Here is a 24069-nt window from a genome sequence, read left to right as displayed (position 1 = left end):
ACTCAGAGTAAGGGGACTTATGTCCCCTTACCGTGAATAATGCCCCAGCAACCTCAAGGGGACTACTTGAATCTGCACCAAGTAAATCTGCTGCTTGGGAGGGAGGATAGGATCCAGCCCATGTGCCAGAGTAGGAACCACTCCTAGGCCTTGTCCCCCTGGCCTTCCCTGGCCCCAAAACATCTAAGTTCCACCCTGCCTCTGTCCTCCCCAAACCCCTGCTCCAGCCTGTCACTGGCACAAACTTACCTCTGCTGGGGCTGGATCCGGTTTGGGGAGGCTGGCATGTATCCTTGCACCAGCCTCCCCAACTCCTGCGATGCTATAAAAGTGGTTTATGGCATGTTCGCGACACCTGGAGGCCTATTGAAGGGACTTGTGCCAGCTGAAGGGCAACTTGGGATTGCGCTCTTAAGTACATGATGAGAGGCGTCATATTTATGAAAAAAAACAGACTGCACAGCAAAACAATTTTGTTACAATTTAACGTGTTTGAGCAAATGGCAGAAAGGGCTATAAGGCTAGGCTAGTTGCATAGCGATTGCAGTATAGAAATCCACTCAATTAAAGCGCTGAACAAACAGCAGTTAAGACCTGGCAATTCCAGAGCTGGTCTTGTTAAACAATGGTGATATTCTTGTTTAAGAAAACCACAAATTAACACTATGATTGCATTACCATCAGAGCCATCCTTTCTAAATAGCACAATGAATCAGTGAATACTACTTATGTTGAAAGTCCATGTTCCTCTTTTTGAGATGTAATTCTACACCAAGATAAATCAAAATGAGAAAACAAAACTTTGTATAACTTATACCTACAACTGTTTCTTATGATGTTTGAGGGGCCCATCCTATCCAAAATTCCATTGCCAATACAGCCCCTAGGTAAGGTAACATTTGTTCTCTTACCTTGAGGAGGGCTCTGTGACTGTCCCCCCACAATATGCAGTACCCTCCCCATTGGCATGGCATCAGTGTTGCAACCTTGGATAGGACTGGGCACTAAGCCATTCTGGTTTCTTTTGGGGGGCTATTTTGTTCTGTTTCCAAATGTGGTATTAATACCAGTGTCAAGATGTACAAATATAAAAGGCTTATATTGCATAACACTGGATGTTGCATTCTTGCTAGTGTCTGCATCATCCACAGAAACATTTCCTCAGGAAGAAATATATATACATGGCTCTAGAACAGGGGTCTCCAAGCCCCAGCCCAGGGGCCAGATGTGGCCCGCGGAGAGCCTTTATCTGGCCCAAGGCCAGTCTCTGATCCCCTGAGAGCCTCTGGCCCAGTTGACCAAACACAACCAGAGTTGTGCGTGTGGGGTGGGAGAATGTGGGTCCATTTAAGTGAATGCTTTATTTCTTGGGCTGTGTTGGTACTTGGAGAAATCCTGGATGTTTGAGTCCATTCATTCATTCATTTCAGTCAATCATCTAAGTTCCATCTCTAATGTATTTATGTAAATTTTATATTTCATTTTTCTTTCCGGCCCTTGACACCTTGCCAGATATTTGATGTGGACCTTTGGCCGAAATGTTTGGAGACCCCTGCTCTAGAGGCTGACTGAAGTGTGTTATTTAACCTTTTCCTTATTCTTCAAATGGTTTTTGTCTTTCTGACTTGAGGATGAGCATCAAATATGTTTTTAAAAGTGGGACAGAAATGGAAAAATATAGAAGTGGAGTGAGTGCCACATTTCTTGGCTGTACATTCCACCTGTCCAGTCCAGCCATTGGAGGAAGGAAAAGAGAGAGAAATGGCAAAGTCGTACTCATATTCATACGACAGCATCCTACAAAGTACTGGGCAGAGCTTACGTCTGGCATCCTGCAGGCTGTTGTGCCTACACAAGGGAAATGTAGGGGGCCAGCATGCAAGTATCTGCATAGCCTAGCAAGAGTCGCACAACACACTTACACCACACATATGATAGCAGCATAGGTGTGATAGCCTTAAACAGTCCAAAATGAACATGTCACATGTATATCTTCTAATGGTTCAAAGTACTTTTCTTACATACGTAGAAAGGACCAGAGAAATGTGAAACTCTAGGGCAATTCATAAGAGTCCGTTATTGAGGGGCAAATTGCATGTCAGAGAAAACAAGGTGACCACAACAAAGGACTAGAGTTATTTATTTTACTTAGAGGTAAGCCTCTTTTTTCCTAATATGTAGGCCGTCATCCCATTTTACTCACTGGAAACAAGCTCCTTGACAGATGGCTTATCATCCTCTGAAGCCTCCTCTCCAACATGCTGTACAACTTGCCTTGGGCTCCAGGGTCTTTCTGCTGTATAGTTCCCTGCTGGTATTGAACAGCTTCAGCAGCACCAGGACAGGAAATATTTCTTTACTCAGCATGTAGTTAGTCTGTGGAATTCCTTGCCACAGGATGTGGTGATGGCATCTGGCCTAGATGCCTTTAAAAGGGGATTGGACAAATTCCTGGAGGATCAGTCCATCGTGGGTTACAAGCCATGATGTGTGTGTTGCACACCTCCTTATTTTAGAAATGGGCTACATCCAAATGCCAGATGCAAGGGAGGGCATCAGGATGCAGGTCTCTTTGATGTCTTCGGTGCTCCCTGGGGCATTTGGTGGGCCACTGTGAGGTAGTGGAAGATGGATCTATGGCCTGACCGAGCAGGGCTTATGTTCTTATCAGATGTCTGTGGGGTAGCAGGAAGAAAGTCAAATGGTTTGACAATGGCACTCATAACCAAGAGAAGTGGTGGGTTCCCCCTTGCTGGAGAACTTCAAGCAGAGGCTTGATGGGCACCTTTTTGGGATGCTCCAGAGAAGGTTTTCCTGCTTCAAGCAGGGGTTGGACTAGATGGCCTTGAAAGCCCCCTCAAACTCTGATTCCCCTATCAGCATCATAATTTTCTTCTGGAGCTTACCTAGTAAGGCTGGCATCTTTAAGGATATCAATCCTTGTCTCTGAACAAGAGCAATGAAAGGCACATTTAACGGGTAGGTAGCAAGCCTGATTGCACACCGAGGGTCCTAAGCATGTGTGGTGAAAACCCCCATAGGCTCTGGCAGTCAGACAGCCCTTCCCCGCATGACCCTTTTAAGTGGCCCTACGATTTAACTGCGTTGCCCTTTTAAGAGGCTGCCCAGGCTAACGCAGCTGGGTCCTCCCCAGCTTCTTTGCAACTCTGGGACTCCACGACAGGGAGCATCAAGGACGGGGGCTGCTCCGGTGAGTATTGATCATCTCCAGGACACGTGCAGCAGATGGGATCAAAAGGCTTGCAGGCCTGTGCAGACCCCAATCTCACCAGCCTCCCTTGCAGATTTCCTAGTCCCTGCCTGGGCTAAGGAGTTCCCCTTCTGAACAGGGTTCCTCTCCCTTTGACAGCTGCATGGTAAGATTCGTGGGAGAAATGCCCATTCAGTGGGTGAAACTACTGCTGGCACATGATGCAGTGCCTGGGAAGGCAAGTCGAGCTGGCTAAAGGATCCAAGTGACCCCTATAAGTCTTTGAGCCGTCTAAGGTTCCTTGTGCAGGCAGTGGAGGCCAAGGTTCGCAGCAAGATTTTAGAAAAACCTACTTTGGAATATTTATTTCATGTTAGATTGCAAAAAAGCAGCAGCTTTTGAGTGCGTTTGCTGCAACTTTTCCTGGTATCAATCACTCGTTAATCCAGTGATTTTCAACCTTTTCATCCCACTGCACACTGACAAGGTGCTGAAATGGTCAAGGCACACCATCAGTGTTTTGACAATTCACAAGGCACACCGTATTGCTGGTAGGGGGCTCACATCCCCCAATGGCCCTACTAATATCAACATAATTTTTCCTCTGCAACTGATGTCCACATGTACTTATCAAAACTCTACATTATTTCTGTGTTGCAAGGCTCAGCAGAACTGAATGTGTGATACTGATTTCCCAGGACTTCTGAAAACCACTCTCAGAAATGACCTGCATCTGTCACGAGTAGCGTGTGTGCCATGCAATTCTACTTTTAGCATCATATCTCCCTAAAAATAGAGCTTGCATAATCCAAAGGTGAGTGCCTAATCCTTGCCTTACAACATATTGCTGACAAAGGTCACATGGTCCCAATGCTTCCTTACTTTTTGTGTTACATCTGTTCCAGTCACTAGCTCCTCTTTTTAGCTGCTGCAATTGTCAATCTTTGTCAGGCACCAGATGTATGGCTGCCTGGCATGTACCGCTGTATCAAATGCCTTGAAGCATACCTTGTAGACTTTGAACTTCATCTATAGTGAACATCTTCTTCTTTGTAGGGAAACTGAGCTTCTGTGCAGCTTTCCAGCCTAAGCGATCATGATCATAAAGAGAGTGGTGCTGGATTCACGCCCTGGTATGTATCTACTTGTTAGAGAGCAGAGTTTGGTGTGGTTGCAGAAAACCATGAGATGGGAACATTCAGGAAGGAGCCAACTTTCTGTAGAAAGCTCCTGATAGGCACATTACTAGGCCCATGGCAAAATTAACTGCCAGAGCAGATTCCTTAAGAAGACATGCACAGGAGCTGCGCATTCCCTGAACTAGAGATGTTGGTGAGAATGAGTGTTTGCTTGTTTGTGTAAGAGCTAAACAGCATAGGCAGCAAGTCTGAATCGATATCCTCTTCTGGAACTTGGAATAAGGAAGCTGTCCAAAATAAGCATGTACCAATATGTTGTGGGAGCTACACATGTATTAATGATTCATAGCAACGACTGTAAGGAAAGGTTTAGTACCAAGAACTAGAGCTTATGTTTGAAGCAAGGACTTTGAGATGATGGCTTATTTCCTTTTTGCACCTTCTCAATTTTTCTTACCTCTCTGGTTTGTAAAGTAGCCAGTCACCCTTATGCTTTAGCTTTTTACATTTATATTACTGAAGTTGTAAGATATTTTCAAATAATTCTCAAAATCCAATTCTAAACCCAATTACTTGCAACTAAGCTCTTTTTCTGGAGCTTAGTTTCATGGAAGTATGTTAGATATTATGTATACTGAGATGCATTCAACCCGGACCACTTTACTATGTTGCACTGAGTGCAGGAATATGTACAGGTGGTTTTTAATCCAATACGGCTACAGAAAATAAGATTCCATTCTGAAATCTGACTTTTATGCCAAGTTGGACGAAATCATTCCAGAACTGGAACAAAAATTCTGGACTAAAGTCTACATGCAGGTCCACAGCCCAGATTAAAGGCAAGAAGATGGGAAATGGTCTATGTTGGGTCCTTACTCCTTACCTGTTTTGGTCCCAACATGAAGTCTAGATGATGTTCTTTAAAGTACAGGCTGTGATCCAGTACTGGGTCATGAGATGTTTTTCACTGGGTTGCAAGACCAAAATAAACCACCCAGTTCCTTTACATGTTCCCACTCCCCAAATATTACCTCACTTTCATCTGCCACTCTTTTCGTCTTCTGCAAGCTACTCCACCTTGACCAGGTCTTTACAGGCAAATATCTGTCACTACCCTCCCCTTAGTGTGCTGCAGCTCAGCTGCAATTGGAAAGTAGGTCACGGCACCCAGTGATGGTGCTATTGCACTCACCAGCTGCTGCTCAGTTGTGATCATGAAGCTGGCAGTGGAACTCAGTGATGACATCATCGTGATTGCATTGGGTCATGGGGAAGAAATGGAAGAATCACCGGTCTAGATTAAACTTGTTTCATACAGCAGACTGAATAGCATTCATGGTGCCTTCTGTGGGCTGGAAGTGATGTCATTAAACAGGGAGTGATATCAGTGAGTAGATAATAACCTGAAATAAGCACTTATTTTACTTAAGAACAAATTAGCTGCAAATGACAGAAGAGAAAATATGCAGACCTTGATCAAGTGTTCAAGATACAGAAGTGTCCAATTATCATGCGGGCTTTCCTTTCAACAGCACTGCTTCTGCCAAGTCATCACTTCGGAGCTGAGAGTAAGCTGCGGAGTAAGCTAAGGAGTCAGCTGATGGTGGTGATGGGAGACCAATTATAATTACAAGAACTGGATAAAAAATTTCCAGGGGCTGTATCCAGCCCATGGTTTGACACCACTGGTGTAGATCATGGTCCCTATGGATACGAGGAAAAGATGAGTCTCTGTCTGAAATAGAAATCTGGGTTTGCAGGATACAGAAACATGCTGGGTGGCTGTGGTGGGATGGTCATGGAGATGGAAAGATGAAGAGGCAGGAGGGGTATCTGGATGGTAGTGCCCCCGAAATATGTAAATTCCACAGTGTAGCAGTGGACTTTGTGTCTACACTGTAGTGTAGCAGTCTACACTGTAGACAGTGTCGCAAAAAGCTTTATACCTTTTCAGGAGTTAAGTTATTGGTCTGTTATGAGTCATGTAAAACTTGACATGGCAAATCAAAAACTCTGATCTAGCTACTGTAGCCTCTACATGTGATGTAGATGTTCGAGTTAAGCCTATCAATGGTCTAATTCTAGGCGTGACTGGAGTGCCAGTTGCAGAAAATTTCCGAATGGAGGACGCCACAATACCGGATAAAATTGCAGATGGTCAAGTCAAAGTTCGTACCCTTTGTCTTTCTGTGGACCCTTATATGGTAAGCGGGCTATAGTAAGCTTGCAATTAAATCCTGGAAGCCACTGAGAAAGAGTTGGTCAGTCATAACATTGAATCTGAATGGTCTGGTTTGTATCCAATCAAATGATTGGTTTATGTCCTCCTACAAAGTTTGTATTTGTGCCTACATAGACTCTCATTGGCCAGGATCTGATCCTTAGCCACCACTTGCAAGAGATTTGTATATGTACAGAATCCCATATCACAGATTCACTTATCCACCCAGGGTCAAAAAGGGGGCCCAGGAGCCAAAGGAGGGGGCCCAGAAATGTCCTGGAATCTTACATTTTCCTATCTACTCAGGCTTGTTGCCTGCACGATTGCTGGGACACTACCATGAGCATGCAGTTGTAGCTACTGCAGCTACTTGCAAGCTATATATGCTGGGCTGAGGAATGCATACTTGACACTCCTTAACACAGTGTCAAATCTGGGAGGAAACTGGCCTGCTATAGTAGCTCTTTGGCTTGTGGATCTGCTTGCCATAAAGGAGTGTATAGGAGCTTAAGAGACATAGCTGCAAGACTACAGCTGTTGCAGAAGCAAGGTTTGGTATGCAAAGGACACTTTCCATTCTAGTATGAGCCTAAATGTTATAATGCTAATTGTCTACAAGATTTTCTATATTTAAAAGATATAGAAAGATTTAGGAGTGTGTTTGGTTTTCCGTATTTCTGAATCTAGCTGCCAGTGCCAGGTGGGTGGGTAGACCTGGGCTCCAAAGACTTTACCAGCTGTCTCCACCATGTTTGCTCTTCCCTGCCCCCATTATTCTTGCTCATCACCACCCTTCCTTGTTGTTTCACCCCTTCCCCTTTGCAAAAGGGCCCAAAAGAAACTTTGTACCCCTTGATAAAATTCCTTTCAGAGGCCCTGGAACTCCAGTGTGCACCCCGTCCAGAGGTGTCCCAAGGGGCCCCAGAATTCAGCAGAGGCCAAGGACGTCTGTCCCTGGCCTGTGCAAGCAAACCAAGCTCTGAGGCAAAAAACCGTAACTTCTGGTTTCACGGGGAAACCGGAAGTGACATTTTTAATGCCTTATAAGGCATTGGGAGGCCTGGGGAAGCCCTCCAGGGCTTACATTCTGCTCTGTGTTGGTGAGAGTCCAAGCACAGAACTGGCCAGATTAAAGTTTTTGCTGCTAAATTGAGAAATTCCAGTTGTTTCTCTAATCATTTAATAAGAGTAATCCTCTAGTCCAAGAGGACACAAGAGGATTTACTTCATTGCTATTGGCCTAGAACAGGGATGTCCAAAATTTTTGGCAGGGGGGCCACATCATCTCTCTTACATTGTATAGAGGGCCAGGGGAAAAAAAGAATTAATTTACTTTTAAAATTTGAATACATTTACATAAGGATACATAAATGAATATATTAAAGATGAACTTATATGAATGAATGAGGTCTTGCAATAGTTCATGGCCTATAAAAGGCCTTGCACAAAGTAAGGTTGGCCTTTCCTTTGCTGCCGCTACTGCATCACAGACGTGAAACAGCAAGCAGTGGAGAGAGCCCTCATGCCACAGCTCACGTGAGAGGTCAAACAATCACCCTCACGCTGAGAGCAGTTGCATCGGGCCAATGCGGGCTCCAACAAATCTCTGGAGGGCCAGAGGCTCATTGGAGTCTGGGAGCTTCCTGGGGGCCGCATTGAGAGGCCTCGAGGGCCACATGTGGCCCCAGGGCCGGGGTTTGGGCACCCCTGGCCTAGAAGAAGGTGGGTATTTGTGTGCCTGCACTGATATGATCTTAAAGGAATACAAAATTTGAAGGGACAGTAAAAATGAGTGAAGAGAGAGATGAAAATATTATAAACAGTGACATTGTTTATAGTGTGTGTACGAGTACATGTAAAGTAGAAGAATCACCCCACAGCCTCTTTCTCCGTTCCCAGCGTTGTCGTATGAATGAAGACTCTGGTTCCGATTACCTCGTTGCCTGGAAGGTGTCTGAAGTCGCAGATGGCGGAGGAATTGGTGTGGTGGAGGAAAGTAAAAATGCACAGTTTGCTGCAGGAGACATTGTAACTGGCTTCAGCTGGCCCTGGCAGACCAAAGCCATTCTTGACGGGAGGGAACTTGAGAAGGTAGCGCTTTTGATGCAGAAAACATTGATTGTTCCATTTTATTCTGGGGTAAAATTACTGTAGAGTGTTTTTAAGGCACTTAACATTCATTATAGGCTCTTTGATTCTCCCTGTAAGTGCTTGGCCATTGAACATCTAGTTGTTGGGTAGAACTCTATAGTATCTAAGGGCACAATCTTGCAGGTGGCCCCTTTGCACAGAGTAGTATATGGAGCTGCCCAAAAGGACTCAGAAGAGGTCTTTCCTCTTCACAAGACCACTACTGGGCATACAGCATCATTTGTGCTGAAGCATGCCTTTTCACTCCTCCCTTGAAAGTTTCTTCAAGTTCATTCTTCCACAATCCACTGCATGCAGTTCTAGAGTTTTCCTAGTAATAACTTAGGGACCAAGGACTTGGGGGAGAACAACTCTAGCTGGGGATGCATATGGTGGACTGAATTTGTATGGGTGGTGCTGAAATTTCTGTCTGTTAGTCGGCCAGGTTCTGCAGGAGAGAATACGTGGCTTCAATATTCTTTACGGTAAAGCATGCTAATAATAACAACCCTAATGTATATTGAAAAAGCCAGGCTAATACAGGATTTCTGCAAGTCAGAAATTTGGCCCATGTGGGAGGGGATCTGATAGGGAGAGAAAGGTCAAGAGTGGAAACAAGTTAAAAGGAAATTGTTAAGAATTTGTTGGGTCAAGTTGTTGTCCTGCAGTACCATAGACTCATCGCAAAGTGTAGATGGAACAGACAAGGGGCCTGACTGGAAGTTGAGGGTGGTCTTTACTCCAAGGTTTGTCTGTCAATTCATTAACAAATTGCATCTGTTCAGCTTGATCCCCAGCTTGTAAGTGGACATCTTTCTTACTTTTTGGGTGCAGCTGGCCTGACTGGACTGACATCTTTGCTAGGAATAAGAGAGAAAGGACATGTGTCCCCAGGTGCTAATCAAACCATGGTTGTCAGTGGAGCTGCTGGTGCCTGTGGCTCAGTGGCTGGACAGGTAAGGATGCATCAGATTTGCCCTTTTACCTTAAATATTGGTGTTTTGAGATAAGCCTATGATATCAGCTATGCACACAACACTGCACACAAAGTGTTCACTTTTCAGTACCTTAGATCCGTCGTTGGTATTACTTCAGTGGTGTGGGAGCTTTATTTCTGTGCCACTGGGTAATATAGTACCCTTTGGACCATGTAAATGGAGTCCATGCTTAGGGTGTTCCCTGTGCCAACATTGATCTTTGGGGAAACTGTGTTGAAGTTGTGGGGAGGAGCAACTATGTGGGTTTCTTCTGCATGGTCCTTAGCTTCTCATAATGCCAAGGTGCTGTAACAGAGCAGTTGCTCCCACACAGCTTAAGTAGCATAGGAACTCAGGAAAGATGGCACATTCATCTCCCTGACACACTTCCTCAGATGGAGAACTGGGGCTGAGAAACAGTGGCCCATCTGAAATGCTCTTTGCTACCTTGTATTTGCACATAGGAGTATGTGAAGCCGCTAAATCATAATCCCATTGCAGTCACTTAGAGATGCTAGTTGTGAGAACTGGCCTCTCTGTGTGGCCAATTTCACTATCCCTTATATCCCAGTGGGTTCCAAACTGTGAGCCATAGCTCCCTAGGGAACTGCGGAAACAAGCCAGGGGAGCCGTGGAACCCTCACAAAACACCTGCGAGCCTATACACTGTATAGGATTGCAGCCCTAATGGGGAGCAATGGCCAATGGCCCAGCAGGTCAAGGGAACTGCCCGTCAAAAAAGTTTGGGAACCACTGCCTTATGCAATCGCAGGAGCTCTTTCTCTGGCACATTGCAGCAGCTGCTTATCCAGTCTCACGTGAAAGTGCTTATTTAAACAATTGGTGTCCCCATTTGATCCCAGCCAGGCTGCAGTTCTACAAGTGATTCTGCACAGTCTTGTGGGTGAGCCAAGTCATCGATCCAGCTGGTGCACTTATGCCTCACCAAAAACATGGAGACTGGTGCACCCTATTGGCAAATAGTGCAAGATCAGTTCTGGTGCACCATTTGCATCATTTCTTAACTTGACTGTCAGCCTCCTGTGAAGACTGTGTATGGAGCAAGATAAGACCAGTGTTTGAAAATGACAGGCAGAAGGAAGGAAAGCCATTAAGTGAGAGAACAGTGAAGAGAAACTTGGATTGGTTTATTTGACATCATCTTGCTATAAGATGCAGCTGCGCGCAGCATTAAAAGTTGATAAACAAGTTTTGTTTGTGATGCCTCCAAAGATAGGCCTCCTAGAGGGCTGTTCCAGAGTGGTTGGTATCTGTGGCACCGATGAAAAATGTTCCATTTTGGTCTCAGAAATGGGCTTTGATGCCGCCATCAACTATAAGAAGGAGAATGTGACGCAACGCTTGCGTGAGCTCTGTCCAGCTGGAGTGGATGTGTATTTTGACAATGTAGGTGGAGACATCAGTGAGGCTGTGATCAGTCAGGTGAGTAGCCAAGCTACCCTTTTTGTCTCTTCCCCTGAGTTACTCCCAATTCTGCACACATTGGTGAAATTTTAGAAGCATCTAGAAGATCTTCCCATTTAAGGAAAATGTTCATGAGATGAGTCTTATGGCCTCCAAGGGCCCAGGGTCTTTCCATGGGATGAAGCTCTCCACTGTAAGGGTAAGGAGCCCTCATGGGGCTCGCTGAAGTTCCTACACTTGGGAGGAAGAATCATGCTTGTATGGTTGTCAGGAAGCTATAAGATTTCTTTATTTGAAGTTATAGTCAACAGTCCCCTTTCTTTTGTCCCAATGGATACAACGCCTAAGGACAAGATTCGGATTATCCCTTTTCACCAGACTTGTGGAAAGGTTACAGATACCATCACCTCTCTCCCTTCCATGCTGTCCTCAGGTGAACTTTCTGCAACGGGCGTCCATATACCAGTAGCTCCACCCTCAGGGCCAGTACCACTGATCCACTTCCTAAGTGGGGGTGGTCCACCTATACAGGGGCCCTGAGGATCTTCCAGTGGCTGTGGATATTGTTCAGATGCTGCTATGCCCAGATGCCTCTGCTAGAGGGCCCTTGGTGTGCTGTTCCCCACAAGAGCAGGAAGGGATCCTATGGAGTTTGCTATGGAGATCTCCTATGGAGATTCTAGATTCCCAAGCTGGCAGTGGGGTCTCATGATAAGGGGGCGGTATTGTTTAGGTCATTACCTCACTCCCTCAGTCATTCCCATTTTCCTTCCCATCTTCCCATCCTTGTTTGAGTGACCCTTTAATCCTCTGTGGCCAACTCTTTTGCCCACTTATAGTTATGGGGCTCAGGTGCGGCTGTTTAGCTACCTTCACCTGACCCTTTGGCTCCTATTACGGGATTGGTAGGGTTGGGGCTGGTTCTAACAAGGTCAAACTAGGTTGAGTTGCCGTAGATGCATCCGTTACCTCTGGGGGTCCTGCCCCTCAGTCCTTCACAGGGTGTCAGAACTGGAACATGGAATTAGCTGCAGTTATTACATTTCAGTTTCCATTAGTTTTTACTGATCCTTTAAAGATTTTTAAAACATTTTTTTTTGTTTTATGTACAGTATTGTTGTGAGCCACCTTGAAATTAGAGGGGGGGGGGAGAGGGAGAGCGAGCTTGTTTATATGTGATCCGAACATACAAACATACACTTTTTGTTTTTATATTTTATGAGCTGCTGCTATTGGAGGCTATTGGCTCTAGGTGAGCCAGTGGGATATGATTTTTATTCTCAGTCTAACCAGATGAAAGAGGTGGAGCTTATTGTCACCCTGTATGGTATTATTTCTGAAATGTCACCTGCTTCATGTACCATGCAAGGGCTTAAAGTGTTCTATTGGCACACTTTCTATATCTAGGAGGACACTTCTATTTCTCCTTCCCCCTGCCACACATATACACATCCCTTAGTTTTATTGCAGTTCATTTGAGATGGAATTGGAGGATATGTTGCATTTTCACTCCTATCTTTTCATTAGAAGAATAATTAGCAAGAATACATTTCTGATTGTTGCAACAGAATGTAGGCCAGATGAGCTGAATGTTCCCTAGTTCTGTTTCAAAACACATCATAAACAGTCACTGTTCCTTTCAACAGTTCTCTTAATTGGTATGTTGAACCACTTGCCATTTAATTCTTTGTTCCAAGGATTTTCAGATGGTGTTCTGAGGAACCCTGGGGTTCCTTCGAAGCCAATCTGGAGTTCCTCTAGCACAGTGTTTCTTAAACTGGGGGTCGGGACCCACTAGTTGGGTCACGAGCCAATTTCATGTGGGTTCCCATTCATTTCAATATTTTATTTTTAGTGTATTAGACTTGATGCTCCCATGGTAAGGTATGCCTTCCACCTGCCAAAATCCCCTGCGGAATGCAGCACAAACTGTGCCAGTATTGCTGCATCGGCACTGGATTGGACTGCCTGTTTGTAATCTTTTTTTCCATGAGTGCATTGCTTTTTGACTTATCTCTCAGGGGATTACAAGCTGAATGGCCCTTCCTGCTTTCTATCAACCAAATGTTTTACCTAAGAAATGTACCATGGATGGTATGGTATTCCTTACGTTAGATTTATTATTAATAAGCATTTACACATCTTTCAACAAAAAGTAGTTCACAAAGTGGTTTGATTAGCAAAACAAACAAAATCTTTTATAAGATGACTTATCAAATGTACAGAGCATAAAAATGTATGTTTATGGCAAGGCAGGAAAGTAGGATTTGTCATTATATTTTGTCTCCAACAGATGAACCCCAATAGCCATATCATTTTATGTGGCCAGATCTCCCAGTACAACAAGAATGTGCCTTATCCTCCCCCTCTGTCTCCTGCAATTGAAGAAATCAGGAAAGCACAGAATATCACAAGGTATTGGTTGTAGCCACCTCCTGAATTGGCCTACGCCTCCATTTTGATCCCACCACCTGGAATGGCTCCAGAGGGAGGGGGAGAGACCCCTTGAACGCTGCAGTGAGGCTCCCTGCAAAACATAGTGCTTTACACCACTTCTGGCTACACCACTGATCTCAAGTGGCCCACCCAACCTCCACCAACATTACCGTTTCACGAATGGCATTTCTACTCCACTCTTTTTCAGGGAAAGGTTTCTAGTTTTGAACTACAAGGACAAATATCCAGCTAGTATTGTGCAGCTCTGTCAGTGGATTAAAGAGGGAAAACTGAAGGTATGACACAGACCGGGTGTTAACTGTTTCTGCAATGGTTCTCAAACTTTTTAGCACCAGGACTCACTTTTTAGAATGACAACCTATCAGGCAGCCCAATTCTAACCTGCGACAGCACAGTCAGGTTGCATGGCCTGCACTGTATCCAGTGCGGACTAGGAGGTATCTGGAGGTCTCCTTGTGGTAAGGTGATACATTTCCCCTAACCCCAAACAACACCCCAGCCTGCCCTCTGGGACTTCTCAAATCCATGTGTGGGGGTGTTAGGCAGACTGAGGGAGAAGGCAACTTCTGCTTGGGGATGGTCTGAGGCCTTTCAGGAGGCCTCAGGGGGAAGGGGTTAAGTCACCCTGGTCCTCCTCCCTGGCATAGCCCTTGAGGCTGGGTCCTAGGCCAGAGCTGTTGGAGACACAGCCTCCTGACTTTCTGCCCTCATGGTGGGCCTCCTGTCAGTTATATAGGCTGCTTCTTCCTCCAGCCCCACCCCTTCCTTACTGGGAAGGGCATAAAAGGGACCCTGCCCAGGGTCTCTCTTCCTGGTGTTACCTCCCTTGTCTCTCCCTCCTCCCTGACCTCTTACTGGGTCAGGTCCTTCAGGCCTCCCCCCTTCTCCCCAACACCAGGTACTCTAGTCAGGGAGCAGTGCCCTGTTAGCAGGCCTCTTCCCACAAGCTGGGGGTGTGGGAGGCTGTTGGGCAGACTTGCCTGAGCCAGGCGTCTCTCCCTCTTGCCTGGCCAAGCTGCCTTTCCCTTGTGTCTTCCTGGCCCCCTTGCAAGATGAGCCTGGGTCTGGAGGGAGGAGGGCCCCCTGACACCATGCAAGCTATACTGCTGGCACAAATCTGGGAAGCCTGCTGTCATGCAAGGAGGGCCAAGAGGGTGGTTGGGATATAGCGGAGGAGACCTCCAGCGATCCTGCCCCCCTCACAGGCCCAATTCACCTCCCTGTTCTGCCCTCCCCTACCCTTCTCTGCCTCCCCACTGGTGTAGCCTTACCTGTGCTGTCCAGTGGAATGCCTGAATGCAGCATTGGCGAGGCAGTACAGGCCTCCCCACCGGTGCAGCCTGCTCTCCAGGTGCTGTGAATGTGCCTTCAACAGGCACATCAGCAAAGTGGCCAAGGAGCAAAGATAGGATTGCCCTCTGAGAGCAATTAACATTTCAGTTATAATATTAGATGAGGATAAGATACCTTCTTTTGATGAAGCACTTCAATATTTTATTATTCCCCTATCCATTGAGAACCTCATGCTCAGTTTTATTCTTCCGTTTTCTTTCCTAAAACAAACATCTTGTGATCTTCTTTGACAGGTTAGAGAGACTGTAGTACAAGGCTTGGAAAACATTGGAGGTAAAGTATTGTCCTTTCCTCAAAGTTACTTGTCCTCATTCAGCTGTTGCAAAGCTGTAGAATGTTAACTATTCCTTCCTCTTTTTTTAACTGTTTCAGTTTTAAAGCACTTAATTTTGTGTTGGACCATCTTACTAGAAGTCTTTGGGCCAAATCCTATCCGATTTTCCTGTTTAGTGCAGCCATGCCAATGGGGCATGTGCTGCAACCTGCACTCACAGAGACCTCCTTAAGGCAAGGGAACATTTGTTCCTTTACCATGAGGCTGCATTGTGGCTGCACTGGTGCTGGAAAGTTGGATAGGACTGGGCCCTTTGTAACTAAAAGTTGCTAAATATGAATGTTGTACCAAATAATGGAGTGTTCTTTTCGAAAACTCAAAGCAACTGTTGTAGCCCATTTGCATGAAGTGTTTTCAACAAGCACTTCAAGTTAACATTATAGGATTTTGCTAGAAAAAAACCCCCAGACAAACAAATATAAACAATAGATTGGCTGTATGGCTGCTTTGCATCTCACGTGGCTGCACAGTAGAAAGAAGCCGACAGAAGCTGCCACTTTGTTTGCCATGAGTTGAAAATGGCTGTTCTAGATATTTAGATTGAGAAATATAGAGCATGAGATCATCGGCATACTGATGATAATCAATAAGAAGCTCGGATTATCTCTCTTAACAGCTTCACAGATAAACAGAACCAACAATATCAGCACAGGTGGAGGGACATCACAAAAACTAGTCATTTCATTTCATTAACCTTTATTAGGCATAAACATAAATACAAATAAACAAAGAACAAAGATGACTTGCCCCTAACACGGGAGTTCCCATATACTCATATATTAATGGATCTATGAGGAGCAACAGATTTAACTTTGCACCTCTGGATAGTAGCATAGAGATAATCAGAAAACTGGGTAATAATTGACTTGTCAAAAGTAGAAACGCAAAATTGCATCATCTTGGGTCCCCGAGTAGCAGGTCAATAATGGTTTCAAAAAAGCAATATATAAATCCTCATACCAAGCACAATAATATACAGGTCCAACCTTGTTATGCACAGATTTTTTTATACATGGATTTGACTCCACGCGAATGGCCACTGCAAATGAGAAGGAATGTGCTGATACCTGGAGAAGAGGAAAAAATCCATCCCTTTAAAATCAGTTTTAAAAACTGCTTTTCTTACTGTTGTAGAGAGACAGTCATGCAAGTGATTACAGGTATAACCTAAATATCCAAGAATTTTTCACCCATGGTAATCCCTGGATTTTTCCATCTCAACATGATGAGAAGGGCCCTTTAAATTAAAGGTAAACAGTCATTTAGCAATAGCCTGTTAATTTGAGAGAGGGCAGCTGGCTGACAATCTATCAATCATTCTCTCTCCAGGCTTCACTCTAAGGCAAGGAACCACTCCCTTCCCCCTGAGCATGTGAATGAAAGATAATCATTTGCTCTAGGTGAAGGAAGGGGTCACTGGCTCAGAGTGAAGCCTGTCTAAGCACCTGGAGAGAGACTGATTGATGGATTGTGTGCTTAATGACTCTGTCTTACATCACAAAGGTCAGCAAGGCTGTTTTTAAATCACCTATTAAAAGGACATTTTTTAAAAATGGGTTTGCTTTAATGCGATTTTTGCCATCTGAGTTCTGGGAACGGAAAAATGAGACTCAACTTGTACACTAGTCTTTCCAATGACTCAAGAACAATAAGCATAAAAGTCAATGACCCTGTCTTTAAAAAAAAAAAATCCCACAAAATCTGGAATTGTTCTGTGAGTTGGACCATGTTTGTATCTCTCAAGGCATTGAAAAATGTCAGGGAATGTTGATCAGACCTTGCAGGCTATAGCTGTATATGGATGGTTAATGTTGGAGGCGGTGAGGAAGACTGTAGCGGAGAAAAGGAATGATGTGGTGCTTTTAATGTCCTCAAACCTGTTTGCAGGATGGGGGAGGTGTGGGTTAGAAACTGGACACAGGGCAGATCCTACAGGTCTGATATATAATCTGCTTGAGCAAGTATAGATTAAATCACTATGCTTCAAATTTGGCAAGGGGAATTGGAGGAGTAGGAATTGGAGATAGTAAAGATGATGAGGCCATTAAAAGAGGCTGTACTGAGCAAATGAGAAAAGAAGATGGATAATTAGGGGGAGAATTGCACAGGTCATATTGCCACTATCTATCCTTGAGTACAGTCCAGCTACCAGACATGCTTCTGGTTTGTGCCTGACACAGAATAGATGATACAGGCATATAAAGAAGGAGACACAAAGGACGCGCGCACACACACACACACACACGCACACGCACACGCACACGCACACGCACACGCACACGCACACGCACACGCACACGCACACGCACACACACGCACTCTAGTAAAACATGTGTGGACGTTGAATGGGCAATTTTCACAATGGAGAGAGGTGAAAAGTGGTGTGCCCCAAGGATCTGTCCTGGGACCGGTGCTTTTCAACCTCTTCATAAATGACCTGGAGACAGGGTTGAGCAGTGAAGTGGCTAAGTTTGCAGATGACACCAAACTTTTCCGAGTGGTAAAGACCAGAAGTGATTGTGAGGAGCTCCAGAAGGATCTCTCCAGACTGGCAGAATGGGCAGCAAAATGGCAGATGCGCTTCAATGTCAGTAAGTGTAAAGTCATGCACATTGGGGCAAAAAATCAAAACTTTAGATATAGGCTGATGGGTTCTGAGCTGTCTGTGACAGATCAGGAGAGAGATCTTGGGGTAGTGGTGGACAGGTCGATGAAAGTGTCGACCCAATGTGCGGTGGCAGTGAAGAAGGCCAATTCTATGCTTGGGATCATTAGGAAGGGTATTGAGAACAAAACGGCTAGTATTATAATGCCGTTGTACAAATCTATGGTAAGGCCACACCTGGAGTATTGTGTCCAGTTCTGGTCGCCGCATCTCAAAAAAGACATAGTGGAAATGGAAAAGGTGCAAAAGAGAGCGACTAAGATGATTACGGGGCTGGGGCACCTTCCTTATGAGGAAAGGCTACGGCGTTTGGGCCTCTTCAGCCTAGAAAAGAGACGCCTGAGGGGGAACATGATTGAGACATACAAAATTATGCAGGGAATGGACAAAGTGGATAGGGAGATGCTCTTTACACTCTCACATAATACCAGAACCAGGGGACATCCACTCAAATTGAGTGTTGGGCGGGTTAGGACAGACAAAAGAAAATATTTCTTTACTCAGCGTGTGGTCGGTCTGTGGAACTCCTTGCCACAGGATGTGGTGCTGGCATCTAGCCTAGATGCCTTTAAAAGGGGATTGGACAAGTTTCTGGAGGAAAAATCCATTATGGGGTACAAGCCATGATGTGTATGCGCAGCCTCCTGATTTTAGAAATGGGTTATGTCAGAATGCCAGATGCAGGGGAGGGCACCAGGATGAGGTCTCTTGTTATCTGGTGTGCTCCCTGGGGCATTTGGTGGGCCGCTGTGAGATACAGGAAGCTGGACTAGATGGGCCTATGGCCTGATCCAGTGGGGCTGTTCTTATGTTCTTAACTTTTTCAGAGAATCTGCTTGTTTAAACCAGCTGAATACTCAGGGAATTGTGTGCTGCCTGAGGCCTGTCACAAATCCCAAGCTATATAGCTCATGACGGTCAGCTATGATCATAACGTTTACTCAGCCATCCACCTCAGTGGTTGTCTGAGAAACAGCCCAGCTGATTCTCCTCCTTATTCTGACTTTGCATTCTGTAGTCAAATTTATTTTTTGTGCGTTGAGGTGCTATGCTCTTATCACAGCATTCAACGTGACCTGCAATGAAATACAAAAAGTAAACATCTAGAAACAATCCTTGGACTATAAATAATAGACTGAATGGCAACTGAACCAAACAAATAAGCCAACATCACAGCAAAACAGGAACAGCCCCCCTCCCCCATACCATTTCTGGGAGAGGTAAGGAGATGCTTTCACAAACAAAAGTATTCAACATCTGCCTAAATGAGAACAGTGAGGGTGGCATACATCTCCTGCAGGTGAGCATTACACAAAATGGACATCACTGTCAGCCTTCTCCTCCACACCTTAACTGTACCAGAGTGAAACATAAATTGTGGAGCAGGCTTCAGCTGGTTGTGGTGGTGGGAAAACAGATCATAGGTGTCCATAAGGCACTGGTTCTCCTATAGTGCAAGTGTCCTCAAACTTTCAGTTGTCCAGGCCATGCTGCTCAGTCTTACTTTTGAGAGGTGCTGGGTTCAAATTGTAGGAAATGTATACATTGTGTACATAATTCTAAGAATTCCCCCAACAGGAGAGAGATAGTTGCAGCTGTGGGGCTGCTCGCTACCTATCTTAGCCAAGTTCTTGCAAGAAAGACATCCAACCCAGCGGTCCTTTCAACCAGCAGAAGAAACTGCATGGTGGGGAGGGGGAAGGAATAGGACCTCATGTAAATTATAATGCCACTGGGCTGGACTAGATGTGTTGATGGGCCAGATGTGACCTGCAGCCTGTAGTTTGGGAGACCCTACTGTGGTTGGTCATGCACAAGTTAGAGGGTTGTGCTAGTGGCATTGCTGTTTCCTACTTTATTTGACTTGGTATTGAAAAGTGAAGCTAAAAGAAAAACAAAATAGGAAAACAGGGGACCTGATGCAGTGACAATCAGAGATCATGAGTGTTTATGCAGAAGTTATTTAGGTAAAGGGTGACTTTAATTGCTGCTTGCCAAGTTAGACCTGGAAAAATTTATTTAGCTGTTAATAATATGAGGTCTGCCCTCCTTAGCCTCTGATTGCGGAGAAAAACAGGCATCTATGGTAAAAATTTTGAAGTGGATCCCATGGGGCATTAATCATTGGGCATTGATCATTGGGCAGTAAAGGCAGATCCTGAATCTATAAAACGTTTAAAGACTGCTGCACTTCCATTTCAGATTTAAAATCCCAGAATTTGCATTATGGGTGGTTGCAAATAGCCAGTGCTGTCCAGGTCTTTGATTTTTTCCCCCCTTTCCTTTTGTAGCAGCCTTCCAATCTATGATGACCGGAGGCAACATTGGAAAACAGATAGTGGTTGTTTCGGAATAATATACATCTTTCCAATAAATTATATCTTCCTAATATACTGTTTCCCAAGCAGTGACTATGAAGAAGAAAAGCATTCTGCCCTTTGTGTTTGAAAGTAAAAGATGAATGACTCTTCTTGTATTTTTCAACACAAGATGGAAATCTACATGTCTAACATCCTTCTTGTCTTCTTACCTATGGTGACATTAACAGACAACAAGGAGTTTTTACTCTAGCCTTTTCCTAACTGTTCCTTAATTCTTTCTTCCTGTGTACATTGTTTTAAGGCAGGAAATAATATTGGAAAGCTTTATTTTCTGGTGTGATATTGAATGCTGGTACCTACAATCTCAGTGCCTTAACCCTACTATTAAACAGTGCCACATTGTGTAATGTGCCTTTGAACTGGAATGATGAAATGGATCTCTCCTGAAATCTAATGCAGTTATTAAACCAATTAAAAATGCTTTTCTGCCTGGCTTCTTTATGGTTATGATGCAAGCAGTCGTTCAAATTTATACTTTTATCCCATAGTGCCATATAAATGTGTTCATTGTATGATGGGAGGGGTGTTTATGAAAAGAACAGACCACACAGAAAAATAGATTTGTTGCAGTTTTATGTGTATAGGAGAATAGTCTGCATGACTGGATACATAACCACTGCACTGCAGCAACCCCCTCGTTTATGCACTGAGCAAACAACAGTTCAGACCTAGCACTTCAGGAACCTGTCTTTGCAAACAGTGATGACATTCTTGTTCAAGAACACCACACTTTAACACCTGGACTGCATTACCATCAGAGGCATCATCTCTAAGCAGCATGATAAATCAATGAATACTGATGCTGAAAGAAAGTCCCTGTTCCCCTTTTTTGAGATGTAATTTTAACCTGAGATAAATCTTTTAAAACAAAACTATTTGTATAATTTGTGAACACCAACATAAAAATTGCAACACTTACTTGGGATGTTGAAGCCATTTCAGTTACTATTGTTCTGTTTCCCAAAGAGGTATTAACACCTGTGTGAAGATGTTGAAAAATACAAGAAGCATATATTGTATAACTCTGGATTTTGCAGAGTTGCATCCACTAAACAACATTTCTTCAGGAAGTAACACACAGCTCTAAAGGCCAATTGAACTGCGTCATTTAGCGTCCCTATTATTCACATAGTTTTTGACTTGAAAATTAACATCCAAACATTTTTCAGAAAGGGGGAAAATATAGAAGTTGAGTGAGTTCCCCATTTGGCTGTTAAATTGGCATTCAAGAACTAAAAATATATGTACATTCATAGGCAAGTACATTCCACTTATACAGTCAGCCGTTCTTCGAAGGAAAAGAGAGACAAATGGCAAAGTCATACTCATAAAACAAACAACTGGAATCATTCAAAGAACTGTGCAGAGCTTACTTCTGGCATCCTATAGGATGCTGAGCACACACAGGGGAAATGTACGAACAGGCCCTTATATGTCTGGCATACAAGTCTTTGTGTGCGTAGCATGTAAATGTCCCACAACAGTCTTACAAAACATGCATGCATTGCAGCATAGGTGACATACCATTAAACTGTCCAAAATAAACATTTCACCTCTATGTCTCCCAAATACTGTAGTATAAAGTATACATTTTTTTACATAGAAAGGCTCAGATAAATGTAAACACTGCAGGACAATAGATAAGAAATTTGTTTTGAGGGGCAAATTATATATTAGAGAAAACACAGGGTTACCATAACAAATGCCTTAGCATCCTCTGAAGCCATCTCTAACATGCTGTACAGCTTGCCTTGGGCTCTGATGTCCACTGAACTACAACCACTCCCCTTATATTACCCCCCCCCCAAAAGAACAATTCTGCTTGCAAATTTATGACCTTTAAAACAACAATTTTAAATGATAGATGTGATTTACTATTTACATTGCTCCCAAGAAACCCTTCCTCCAGCACAGAAGTCTTACTGGACAAAAAATATACCCCTGAGATCAATTTTAAAAAAATCTTTTTCTCAATTTATAATAAAATATCACAGATACATTGCCTTGACTAAAGCCATTTTGAAAAAGGAGACTCGGGCCCAATCCTATCTAACTTTCCAGCACCGGTGCAGCTGCAGTGCAGCCCCAAGTCAAGGGAACCAATGTTCCCTTACCTTGTGGAGACCTCCATAACTACTCTCCCACCACAAGATGCAGTGCACGCCCCATTGGCACGACTACACCGGGGCTGGAAAGTTGGATAGGATTTGGCCCTTAGTCTGAGAGAATTCAAGATGACAGTTCAAAGCCATTCCAGACCAAGGATAAAAAAATACTGAGAGCAAAGGTTTGCGATTAGCCCTTTAGTGTAACTGTAGTTAATAATTAGCCTGAGTTTGATAGAACTACTGTTAATTTCCGTTCTAGTGTCTCACATCAGTCTTCCTATGATTTCCTTTTATGGAAATCATTACCGTGATTTCCTTTTATGTCTATCAACTTGGATTTTTATAATCCCTTAGACCTTTTAAGGTAAGGCTGCCATTTCACTTCAAACTGGTCAGACCCAAGGTTATCTTTTGCTTTGGCACCTGTCAATTTACCTTATAAAGAAGAAGAAGGAACACAAGAAGAGAGTCATATGGCACATTCAGTATAGAACTTGGAAGAACTGCACAGTAAAAGAATTGTATATTTACAAGATACTGAAAATTATGACAGTGTGACCAGGATTCAGAAGTCAGGGTTGGGGCAATGCAGATAAAGGACAATGTCTGAGGGTGGGCTCCATTTTCACTTGCCTACACTGAATTCTGCAGGATAACAAAAGCAGCTAGCAATACAGGGCACAATCAAGTGTGCATTTGAAAAAGCTTATCTTTGAACCTGACGTTGGGATTGCCATTGGGATCACCATTTGGAAAGCAGAGGGCATATTCTGCCCAACCTCACTATGTCCTAGAACAGGAATGTCAAACTCGTTTCATATAGAGAGCCAAAGTTAGCATTCATGGGGCCTGCTAAGAGCGAGAAGTAACATCATTAACCAGAAAGTGACATCATCAAGCAGATGATGCCAAAAATAAGCACTTTGTTCTCACATAGAAACTCATTATCTGCAAGTGTAGAAGAGAAAATAGGCAAATCTTAGTCATATTTTCAAGATATGAGAGAGCCCAATTATCAAACTGAGAGATCCAAATTATAACAGGGGCCAGATAACGTGCTTCCAGGGGCTTTATTAGGCCCATGGGCCTTATGTTTGACACCTAAGAGGACATAACCCAATGTTCCCCCAAACAAATCAGATGGTCTGATTTGACAGGAACAATGGGAACTAGCTCCAATTTACAAGACTCCAATGATGGAGAACTTTTCCCCCCACAGACATGGGAGGGGGGATTCTAGGAAGAGAGGAGTCAGCCAAAGATGCCCTTGAATCTACTTCTTTGCTCTCTACTTTCTTGGTTGCCCCAGGAAAAACATTGTGCTGCATGTGGGGAAACCAATGTGGTAGAGGCAAATCCAGCCCTCAATCTAATACTAGGAGGTCAGACAACTAAACAAGAACCTCCTGGAAGGAGTTGATGTGTCGTTCTGTTGTCAGAGCATTTCACATCCTGCCCCTCCATGAGCCCCAGATTACAGCATGAGTGTGGAGTGGTGGGCCCAGCAAACTAGACCCCACTCCATTCTTGTCAGTAGCTGTCTGCATGAAGCTATTATTTGGGTTCTGTTACTTGGGGAGGGGGGCAGGATTGACAGCAGAAGTACATGCCATATCCTAACCCCTTTCCTGGCCAGCCTGGCATTACACCGGGCCTCTTGGATTTGTA

The 24069-nt window shown here is 44.2% G+C and overlaps 1 protein-coding gene across 3 annotated transcripts; it reads left to right on the top strand.

Annotated features, from left to right (window-relative positions):
- Nucleotides 1-3126: 3126 nt before the first annotated feature.
- Nucleotides 3127-20713, top strand: LOC136654373 (prostaglandin reductase 2-like). 3 transcript variants are annotated; one of them, XM_066631375.1, is made up of 11 exons: nt 3127-3211; nt 3873-4025; nt 4268-4344; nt 6436-6554; nt 8471-8662; nt 9487-9657; nt 10912-11121; nt 13397-13518; nt 13748-13835; nt 15147-15186; nt 20207-20713. In XM_066631375.1, exons 3-11 carry the CDS (start codon nt 4308-4310, stop codon nt 20266-20268), a joined length of 1041 nt encoding a protein of 346 aa, XP_066487472.1. In that variant the 5' UTR covers nt 3127-3211; nt 3873-4025; nt 4268-4307; the 3' UTR covers nt 20269-20713. The 3 variants fall into 3 exon arrangements, with proteins under 3 accessions (XP_066487472.1, XP_066487456.1, XP_066487463.1); XM_066631359.1 differs by having other exon boundaries at nt 20204-20713; XM_066631366.1 differs by lacking the exon at nt 3873-4025 and having other exon boundaries at nt 3192-3211; nt 20204-20713.
- Nucleotides 20714-24069: the final 3356 nt, after the last annotated feature.

The sequence above is a fragment of the Tiliqua scincoides genome, chromosome 1 (assembly GCF_035046505.1).
Source record: "Tiliqua scincoides isolate rTilSci1 chromosome 1, rTilSci1.hap2, whole genome shotgun sequence".
NCBI lineage: Eukaryota > Metazoa > Chordata > Lepidosauria > Squamata > Scincidae > Tiliqua > Tiliqua scincoides.
This window is presented reverse-complemented; position numbering and strand designations above follow the sequence as displayed.

What these genes read in the sequence shown, in the direction of transcription:
- LOC136654373 (XM_066631359.1), top strand. Translation starts at nt 4,308, where the DNA reads ATGATCATAAAGAGAGTGGTGCTGGATTCACGCCCTG. An exon ending in GGTGCTGGATTCACGCCCTG is followed by an intron (nt 4,345 to 6,435) that starts GTATGTATCTAC and finishes GTCTAATTCTAG; the next exon opens with GCGTGACTGGAGTGCCAGTT. An exon ending in TTTCTGTGGACCCTTATATG is followed by an intron (nt 6,555 to 8,470) that starts GTAAGCGGGCTA and finishes CTCCGTTCCCAG; the next exon opens with CGTTGTCGTATGAATGAAGA.